Consider the following 9,906-nt stretch of genomic DNA (forward strand, 5'->3'; position numbering starts at 1 on the left):
GTTGGGGTGGTATATATAGCGTAACAATCAAACCGTGAATTCAGAATTTTAGGTCAATGGTTATCGATCACTGCAATTTATTACCTTGTGGCAGCAAGTGCGAACTTTGTACGTGCGTATCCATATAATTACTTGATTATATATAGTTCGAGTTAAAGTTAACAAATAGGACTGCATTCAATATTCAAATAATATACCCGTCCGCAAATTAAACACATTTATTTTGTGAAAATTATATACTTCATAAAGAGATGGTCTTCAATTCTTTTAACTTGACCCAATGGATATTTATAAGTAAAAGAGGTGAAAGGAAATGGCAATAGTAGAGTCAGTTCTAATATAAATTCTATAAGCAATAGTACCCAAAAGAAGATGGTCAGCATAACTCTTCTTGTAGAGTCCAGCTTTTGGTAACACATCATTAATAATTTCGGTGGACTTCTTCCATTTTTCTGTTTTGTCCTCGACAAAATTATATTCATAATTTCACACTTGGAAAGCGAAAAAACGTGCGATTATGACAACACGGAGAAGCACAATATCTTACCAGCTTAGTTTTGATGACTTTGAAGCAAATGAGGACCAATTACAACGCTTCAATAAAGATGAAGAAAGGACGAAAAAGGCAGGTCCAAAAGTTTAAACCCAATTGCAAGAAGAAATAGACCTATCACGTAAATGCGTTAATGATAGCAAAAACGGGAGCTGAACCAACAGAAAAACGACAAGTGGTAAAAACCAAAATCGTCGACAGCAGGGTTCGAACCTGCGCGGGCGAAGCCCAACAGATTTCAAGTCTGTCTCCTTAACCACTCGGACATATCGACTTCTCTTCGGCTTCTCCAAGTAATTCTACAAACCATCTTATAATTCGTTTTTCCTGCACACCCTTTTTTGTGGTTTCTAAATGGATTCAATAGGTTCTTGCCATTGAGTAGAAATAGCAAACTAAAAGTCCATACAAAATGACCTAAGCCAAAATGGCCATATGCAGATAATGAAGAACCATAAGATGTCCAGTCTCCGTGTTGGGACCCAACTAATCGGGATTTGTACGGCATAAGGCGCATTAAAGGGGAAAGCGCTCATAGAAAAAAAGAAATTGGCATTAAAAGGAAATACTAAAGAATTTCAATCTCATAGTTCGAACCCAAGGTTTGGTTGCACTCCAGTCAAAACAAATATTTCTCAATAAGATGATCTCTATCTTGTCCGATAGGTTTTTTTTTGATAGGGTTTGGTTACACTCCTATAATTGGTTGACTTTATTGGTTTGGTTTGGTTTATAAATTTAAAAACCCGACACCATTGGTTTGATTTGGTAATTGAAAAATCCGAATCAATCCGACATATGTACACCCCTAGGCAGCGCTAGGACTTAAATGAAGAGGCACAAAAGAAAAGTCAAAAGATAATTGAGATTAAACATATTTAGCACATATAGCAAACTCCCATAAGTATTTAAATTTACTCAATTCAACAAGTACTTTTCCCCTGTTAAAATTAGCTAACACACACAAAAGCACACCCATATCACTAGACAGAATGAACCCATGGCATCAAGTTGATATGCCTCTGCTTGCCACCAATTTCAACACTTAAATCCAAGGTTAATTGCTAAAAAATAACTTCAACAAGTAAACATTTGCTAGAGAAATTCATCACTTTACCCCAACCCCTTCCAATAGCATTAGATACAAAACAGAATATGGAAAAACTATAAACTACATTAGAGTTGATGGAATAATACTCTAAGATCATCTAGACTATTACAATTCACAACTGTCTCAAGTAAACTTAAGAAGTCTTGGTTAATTGAAAAACTTCATACAACTAGCTAGTAGCTTATTGATATATAAAATATCGGGTTGGTTTAGTCGCAGGTTGACTTTTTTTAGTTAATACCAAACCAAACCATTTATATTCGATTTTTTTAAAATACCAAACCACTAGTCGGGTTTTTTTTTCCGGACATATTCGGTTTGGTGTGGTTTGCGGTTTGGTTTTGTTCACCCCTATTTATCAACATCAAAATCATAAATTTTTTATCTCATTTTTTATACAATAAAGAGCTCTCGTAGGAAAACTTGAAGTTAAAGAATAGTAGTCGCAAATTACCGTTTAAGATCGAATTATACTAGCCATATGCTCTAGTGTTGCCATTGTTTGCTTCATAAAAATGTTAGGGAACTGATGTTAATTAAGTTAAGAGAAATGCAGCAAAGGAACAGTTTTGATTCGCAAGTGCTACGAGGGAAAATAGGAATTGGATAATTTATTTTCTTCAGCTATCAAATGAGACTTGTATGCATCTCGCAATACTACAACAACAACAACAACAACAACAATAATAATAATAATAATAATAATATAAAGATTGATATAATTAACCTCAACTAGTTTGAGATTGAGGTGCAATTGATATAAACTTGGGCCATTCAACTCCAGGTGCAAATGTAGCCCTTTTAATTCAAAACTGAAATTAAGGACGCACTATCTAATTTTTAAATAGCAGCCCTTTAAAGTGGCTACCTGGTGTCATTTCTACAGAAATCCATCACCTACTTCGAACGTAACAAGTGTGTTTCAGATAGGAAATTTGGGAGTCTGATTTTGTTTCCAATAATCTGTATCAAGATTTCCAAGCTGAACAAAATCTTATCACTGAAAAGGTGTAACCAACATAGGAATCCGCTGTCAAAAATGCTTGAGGAAGATCTTAAAAAAACAAGTTCTCCTGCTAAGTAGTATATTACCTAATAATGGGAAGAAAACAGAGAGAACAACATTTTGTATTAAACCTTCAAAGTAAGCATTTACAAGGCCCATTAACCAGTCCCTCTTTCTAACTCTTTTTCACTTTACTTTCTACATATCTATACCTTTTTTGCATTTTCCTATCGATATTACAGTTAAGGTATGAAAGAAAGGCCTCAAAAAAGGACATACTAAAAAACAAAAATGTCTTGGCTCTGAAACATCATTCCTCCGACGACCAGCTCCTTTTTCCTGTCACTGTTTTAGCGTTGCTAACTGTTAAGAATGAGCAAAGCGGACATTAATCCGCATCTTAATTGGGGTCCTACAAGAAGGGCAGTCATTCATTCCTTGCTTTTCATGAAGCATGTTGCATTTTGCACAAAGGACTTGATGTGCACAAGGGAGAAAAACCACCGACATCTCCTCAGTCATACACATAACACACTCCCTCTCCATCTTTACTGTAGAGCCAAAATTATCCTCATAGCCTGCTAAACTCTTTCTGATATTAGGAGGTAGCCCCACATTAATGCCTCTTTTAAGTGCCTCTATTTTTGAACTTTCAGACTGCAATTTCAACTGGGAGATTTCACTCTCAAGCTTTTGGATATTTTCTTTAAGCTTTTGCATGCTGCTCTCTGCCTTTTCTCTCAAATTATCCTCCGCCGCTTTTCCCTGAACACCGAGTTGTTCTCTTTCAGCTTTCAAGGAATCAGCTTGCTGTACAAACCTTTGTTTCTGCCTTTCCTCCTGCTTCCATAGAACCTGCAATTCTTTGCTTTCTCAGGAGCAAATCACAGAATAAAATCTTACAAGTTTCTTTAATGTGCTAGCATTTATACTAGAACGAATATCAAATAGCACTATGAATTATCAGCAGGACTACATAAGTGAATGCTGGAACAACTATTACTGGAGGCTATAAGTTAAAAAGAACTGACATTATACTTGAACTATAACAACAAGTTACTGACGGCCTAAACATCTACCACCGGTTGTACAACAGGTAGGCCTTAAAAACACTAACTATATTTGTAAAAAATATAAACTTTGATCAACTAAGCAAAGGAACTTCTTTCCTAGAATAGAAATACCTCAAACTGGTCCAGGCGCTTGTTGACTTTCTCTTGTCGCTGCTGTAAATCAGATGTTTCATGCTTGAGCATAGAGAGTTCCTCCTGCAATGAGCGCTTCTCCACCTCTCCTGCTTGATACTTCTTCACTGTCTCCTGCTCTGTTGCTAAAGCTTTATGCATGTTTATAGCAGACACTGCGGAAAAGAGCTTTGCGGCATCCATCTCCTTCTTTAGCACAGCATTCTCCCCCTCCAGCCTGTGAAGAGTAGAACCAGCCAACTCAATCTGGCCACTAGCATTTGACAATGCATGCTCCATCTCGGAAAGCCTCTTCGTGGTGCTTTCCTCCAGCATTTGTTTTTCCTTTTGAGATCTTTCAGCATCTTCTTTCTCTTGCCTCAACATTTTAAGCTCCGCCTGATCCTTGCCAAGCCTCCGAGCAGCCTGCATTACCTTCTCATTTGCCCAATCAGTCCACCGTTGGAGCTCTTTCTGCAGTGTTTTCATATGGGGAGTTAGCAACAAAATAGCAGCATCTCTCTCATTTTGAGGGACATATTTCCCCAGAGACTCATCATATGGGATACCAGCATAATAATCTGGAACCTCAGAAGAGCTAGTTGTGCTGCCGCCTGGGGCCTTTATACTAGACTTAGGATCCAAAGCTAATGATGAAGGATCCTTTTTGTTTACAGCGGGCGATGTAATAACAGTATCTTGCACGCCAGAGTCGTCAGTTGCAGGTGCAGTGGATGAACAAGGGCATAGACTATCAGAACTTCCTTCTGCTATAGGACTACTGTTTTTAACTGAAGTATTTACTTTAGAGGAAGAACTCTTCGTTGCTGCACCAGAAGAACCTGACGGAGGGTTGAGTGTCTTGTCCAAAACCATATTGCCCCAGGCAGAGAGTTTTGCCTTAATGGAACCCTTACCCATACGGCCTTTGTAATTCTTCTCAAACTGAAATGTCTTTTGCCTAAGAAGATCCTTCTTGGAGTTTAGGGATGACCCCTTTCTACCAGCTCCCGACTTATCTTCTAACACTGCTGCTTTCGAGGGATTCTGCTTATGCCCCCTGCTGCTGGTGGGTAAGGATTTAGCCTCTGCTTCTGGAAGAGGTACTGAACTTCCTTTCCCTATTGCCGCTTGACGAACATGTGAATTTTTAGAAGTCGGTTCTTGAGGGGCTGCACTAGCAACAGCAACTTTGGATTGAGCAATGGCGATGGAAGGTTTTGACAACTGTAGTTTATCTGGGTTTGACTGAGTAGTCTCAGAAGCCTCAGTCTTCAAGCTATCGCCTAGACTTTCTTGACTGCATAACTCATCGAGAATATCACCTTCCACCGTACATGCATGTACCAGGTTCAAGTCCCATATTAAGAGGCACCACATTGCTTCAGCAACTGTGAAAGCTGGCTTAACCTCCCTCAGCACACATATCATCTCCAGCATGGTGTACTCTACCAGCCCATGTAAATCAGAAAACGCGAGATGTCTAGAGGTATCAAAATCCTTTTCCCTACTCAGTAAAGCCAAAGCACCATCAACAATATTTGAGACGGTATCTTTGGTACCATGATAGAGGCCACTCCTCAATATAACCCGTTCAGCAATTTCCTCACTGTATCCACACTCAACAATCCTCTTGACTGCACTCCGGAAAGTAGCAGACAGGTTTTGTGATAAAAGTTCCTCGAGTTGACATGTTATTGGTTCTTCCCAATCTGCATCTGCTGACCTTTCCACTCCTTGTTGACACCCACCATCTAATGACTTGAGCTGATTAAGAGTGCTTTGCAGTTTTTTCTCTAATAATTCATATCTTGGAAACTCAGTAAGAGACAGGACAGGGGAATCACTAGGAGGAAACTCAGATAAGAACTTCCTCTTGTTCCTACTTCCTTTTTCCTGGTCCGAAAGCACCAATGACTTTTCATTGGCATCATCAGTGCTGTTATGATCAACCATTTTGATTATGTTGTCTACGAGATTTACAAATACTACTGCAATTTGATCATTCAAGTGTCCATCTGCAGTTCCCAATCCTGCAGCAAGACGCCATTAGGTAATAATGTCGGGGTGTGTGTGGGGATTAAAAGTTAAGATAACACATAGCAGCAGAGAAAAAAGGAGTTGTCAAACAAAGGTAAAAACACATATCAATGTTTCTTTGATAGGCTAAATAACAAAAACAAAAATGACAGGCTGAAAATCAACAAGAACGAGTGTAGTGAGCACGATAAAAGCAGCAGTATTATCATTCAGGTGAAGCAGCCAAAGAACTAATATTCAATGAGGAATGCAAATTCTGCTGTAATTCAATTACTCAAATCTCTGAGCCATTCAGTGGTAACGTGGTGTTTGCGGGGATTAAAAATGTAAAGAAAACATAGCAGCAGAGAATCAGAAATTGCAAAAACAAAGGGAAAAACAAGTATGCATCATTCCTTGATAAGCTACATAACATCAACATAAAATTATCCAAACAGAAATGCAATAAAAAGGTACAGCTCTAATAAGCATAATAAACCAGCAACATTATCAAGGGAATGGAAATAAATGAAAAAAAAGAAGAAGATTACCTCTGAGTCACAGTAAATGAGCTGCCAAACAAATAATTTTCTGCAACAAAATCACTCAAATGAATCAAAGGGAAAAAAATCAAGCATCAGAATTGCACCCCAAAAAAAAAAGGTAACAATTTATCAATCAAAATCCGAGCTCAAATTCTAGCCAAAAAAAAAAATAAAAAAAAAATCGAGAAAAATCTTCAAAAACCCAAATAAACTAAGGCAAAAATATAATCAATAAACCTGGAAAAGGAGTCTTACCAAAAAAGGAAAAAATTGATTCTCGATACATACATATATCAAGAGTGAAACTAGAAAGAGCAAATGTTCAATCCAAAATCAAAAGGGCCACCCACCAAAGGTTATAAAAGGCCAAAATTTGCAAAGGCGTGAACTCCATTTCTTGCATTTTGCACGCTATGGCCACAACATTTGGCACGAGCTCTGAGTACTCTTTTTGCTTCTGCTGCCAACACTGAATAAGTTTGGATTCTTTATATAGGAGTCACTGACTAACGTGGGTTAACCTTGTTCTAACACTTACTTGATGATAACCAGGGTTAGTTGGTACAGTGTATAATGTATTTTTCTGTTGTGGATTGTGTAGTATTTAATTTCAAACTCATCTAAAGATTAAATTTTCAACTGTACAATTTAAGTAACTTTTTTATTTTTAAGGATATTATATTATAATTATTAATAATTAACCATCTAAGAGAAATAATAACACTAACTATACATTTGGGCAATGTGAAATTCTTAAATATTTGGGATTGTAAGTCAAAGAATGATAATACATCATCCAATTCATAGAATCTAGCTAGTCTTACTTGGATATTGCAAATTAGATTAATTATATAGTAAGATGATAATGGCAAAACAAACATAATGTGTCAATGGTGTTGTACCACATGTTACAATAGTTTTATGCATATTTCGTAATAATACAATGACTTCTGCTTTGATATTATCAATTCTATAAATATCTTACATTGACTAATCTCGACTAATTGATAGTTTTACTTTGAGCATATGTTTAAAATCAAAGATAAATTAATAAAATATATAAATTGATAAAATATATTATTCCAATTATTATGTATTTATATAAATATCTATAAGATCAGAGTACTGGTACTTACTCTCGTTAATCAAAAAATACATATAGCAACTAGAAATAACAATCAATGGTGCCATATAGTAAAACATATACATGGAATGTGGATACAAATTGCAAGCATTAAGTTTGTTTGAGATTGAGCTATTAATGATTGACATCAGTGTAAGCATTGTTTAAGGAAGTGATTAAAGAAATGTAACTTTATGGAATTTATACTTGTACTTTGGTTGAGTTTGCCATGGTCCAACTCAGGTTGTTGATCACCTGAATTATGTTACGAATCAGAAATGTTCAACTTTAATTACAAACATAAGTTCATATATAATATACATGTCATAGTCAAGCATAGTCCCTCCCTAATGTACTCATTAGTCGTGAAGTCAATTTCTAAGACAGGTTGAAACTTAAGCAACCCAAAACTTCACCTTTATTTTATTTGTTCCCTTATTTATAAAAAGTTATTGCACTAAAGCCACAATTTTTTTTTTAAATAAAAGGTCAATTTCTTTGATTTAATATTGAAGTGTAGTCACGTTTTTTTGAAGCGCGTGTAAAACTAAAGAAAAGGAAAGGTTGTAGCAAAATGGGAAAAAATTTACTGCAGGAATGAGTATAGATGACGATCAAATCTATGTTATATAGAATGGTGCAGAATTGGAGAAAATAATTCTCTTTTTCATTTTTAGAATCGCTTGTTGTGGCCCCTTCTCAATCTTAGCAGATTTAACATTAAAAGACTATTGCAACTGCATATCATCGAAGCGCCTAAGTCTATATAACTTTTACTGGGAAGAACTACACTAGCAATAATAAATATAAATGGTGATCAAATCTAGGTTATATGAAATTATGAGGAATTGAAGTAGATACTTATCCTATATGAAGACTGTTGCAACTGCATCATTATTGAGGCGTCTCAGTCTAAACATACTTGATTGGGAAGAACTTTACTTTCAGTAATAATATAGATGGCGATCAAATCTAGGTTATATAAAATGGTAAAATTAACGAATATACTTATCTTTGTCGTGCTTGGCACCTCTTGTTCGATCCTTTTCCGATCTTACCAGATTCCCCATCAAAGGAATGTTGTGACTACATCATCGTCAAGGCGCCCTGACCTAAACATATCAAATTGGGAAGAACTTGTAATAATAAATAAAAATGGTGATGAAATCTAGGTTATATAAAATGATGATAAATTGACTAAAACACTTGTCTTTGTCGCGCCTGATTTTGCTTGTTCGACCCCTTCCCATTCTTACTAGATTTTCCCTCCGAACTATGACGACTAAATCATCATTGAGGCGCCCTAGTCTAAACATGCCAAATTGAGAAATTTAATGGCAAGACTTTCTCGATAGGGAAAGCTATTCACATTTTATACTATCTCCTTTGTTCTACTTTACGTGACATAGTTTAAAGTATGAGGGTTAAACTGACTAATTTTTCTGTGTGAATTCGAACATAAAATTTTGTTCTTTTTAAAAACTAAATTAACATATATATTTTAAAGACAAAATAAAAAATACTATAAGTTACAATAGCTAAACAATTCAAAATATTTAAAAAAAGTATTCAAAAAATATTGTCAAAGAAAATCTTATTTGACTCTTCAAATGGCATTTGTCTTATCCGCATGTTCACAAAATCAAATTGAATCTCACAAACACTTTAATTTTATTTAACTCACTTGAATTAAGGGTGGTGAAATGTAGTTCGCAAATGTTTGGCATATTAAATCAGACGAAGACTATGTACATCCAACTTGTAAAATCTTATTAGTCTTAATCGGTTATTGATCATTTTAACTAAACTATGAAGATAGTGTCAAAATAAAATATAACTTATTATTGGTATTGTTGCACAATGTACAAAAATCTTTATGTATACTTCACATTAGCAGAAAAATTTAGATTCTAATATCAACAACAACAACCCAATATAATCCCACTAGCTAGTGGGGTCTGGGGAGGGTAGTGTATACGCAAACCTTACCCTTACCCTGGGTAGAGAAGGTAGAGAGGTTGTTTCCGATAGACCCTCGGCTCCCTCCCTCCAAGAATTCCCCACCTTGTTCTTGGGGTGACTCGAACTCACAACCTCTTGGTTAGAAGTGAAGGGTGCTCACTACTATAGCAACCCACTCTCGTCAACCTTTTTAGACTCTAATATCATTAACCTTTTTAGCTGTATAAATTTTTCATATTGATTTGATCTCGACTAACACACATCATCATTATAACAATAGGTTGAATAGCGGGAGATAAATCTATACAATATTCATTTCAATTTTTAACGTATAATTATCTATTTATATGTAGTGTTTTAAAAGCAGGGGCATGAAGCGAGATGTTTGTGTCTGATATGGGGC

The 9,906-nt window shown here is 35.8% G+C and overlaps 1 protein-coding gene and 1 non-coding gene across 3 annotated transcripts; both read right to left on the reverse strand.

The window, feature by feature from the left end:
• Positions 1-745: 745 nt before the first annotated feature.
• TRNAS-UGA (transfer RNA serine (anticodon UGA)) lies at positions 746-827 on the reverse strand. Its single transcript has one exon. It is a non-coding gene; the product is annotated as a tRNA-Ser (tRNA).
• Positions 828-2,776: 1,949 nt separating this feature from the next.
• Positions 2,777-8,873, reverse strand: LOC104107731 (putative E3 ubiquitin-protein ligase RF298). 2 transcript variants are annotated; one of them, XM_009616611.3, is made up of 4 exons: positions 6,769-8,873; positions 6,425-6,464; positions 3,855-5,887; positions 2,777-3,525 (listed from the first exon to the last, which is right to left on the reverse strand). In XM_009616611.3, the coding sequence occupies exons 3-4, from the start codon at positions 5,808-5,810 to the stop codon at positions 3,037-3,039; spliced, it is 2,445 nt and encodes an 814-aa protein (XP_009614906.1). In that variant the 5' UTR covers positions 5,811-5,887; positions 6,425-6,464; positions 6,769-8,873; the 3' UTR covers positions 2,777-3,036. The 2 variants fall into 2 exon arrangements, with proteins under 2 accessions (XP_009614906.1, XP_009614905.1); XM_009616610.3 differs by having other exon boundaries at positions 6,674-8,873.
• Between the last annotated feature and the right edge of the window lie 1,033 nt (positions 8,874-9,906).

The sequence above is a fragment of the Nicotiana tomentosiformis genome, chromosome 1, assembly GCF_000390325.3.
Source record: "Nicotiana tomentosiformis chromosome 1, ASM39032v3, whole genome shotgun sequence".
Lineage (NCBI taxonomy): Eukaryota > Viridiplantae > Streptophyta > Magnoliopsida > Solanales > Solanaceae > Nicotiana > Nicotiana tomentosiformis.

What these genes read in the sequence shown, in the direction of transcription:
- LOC104107731 (XM_009616611.3), bottom strand. Translation starts at nt 5,810, where the DNA reads ATGGTTGATCATAACAGCACTGATGATGCCAATGAAAAGTCATTGGTG. An exon ending in AGCGCCTGGACCAGTTTGAG is followed by an intron (nt 3,526 to 3,854) that starts GTATTTCTATTC and finishes AAAGAATTGCAG; the next exon opens with GTTCTATGGAAGCAGGAGGA.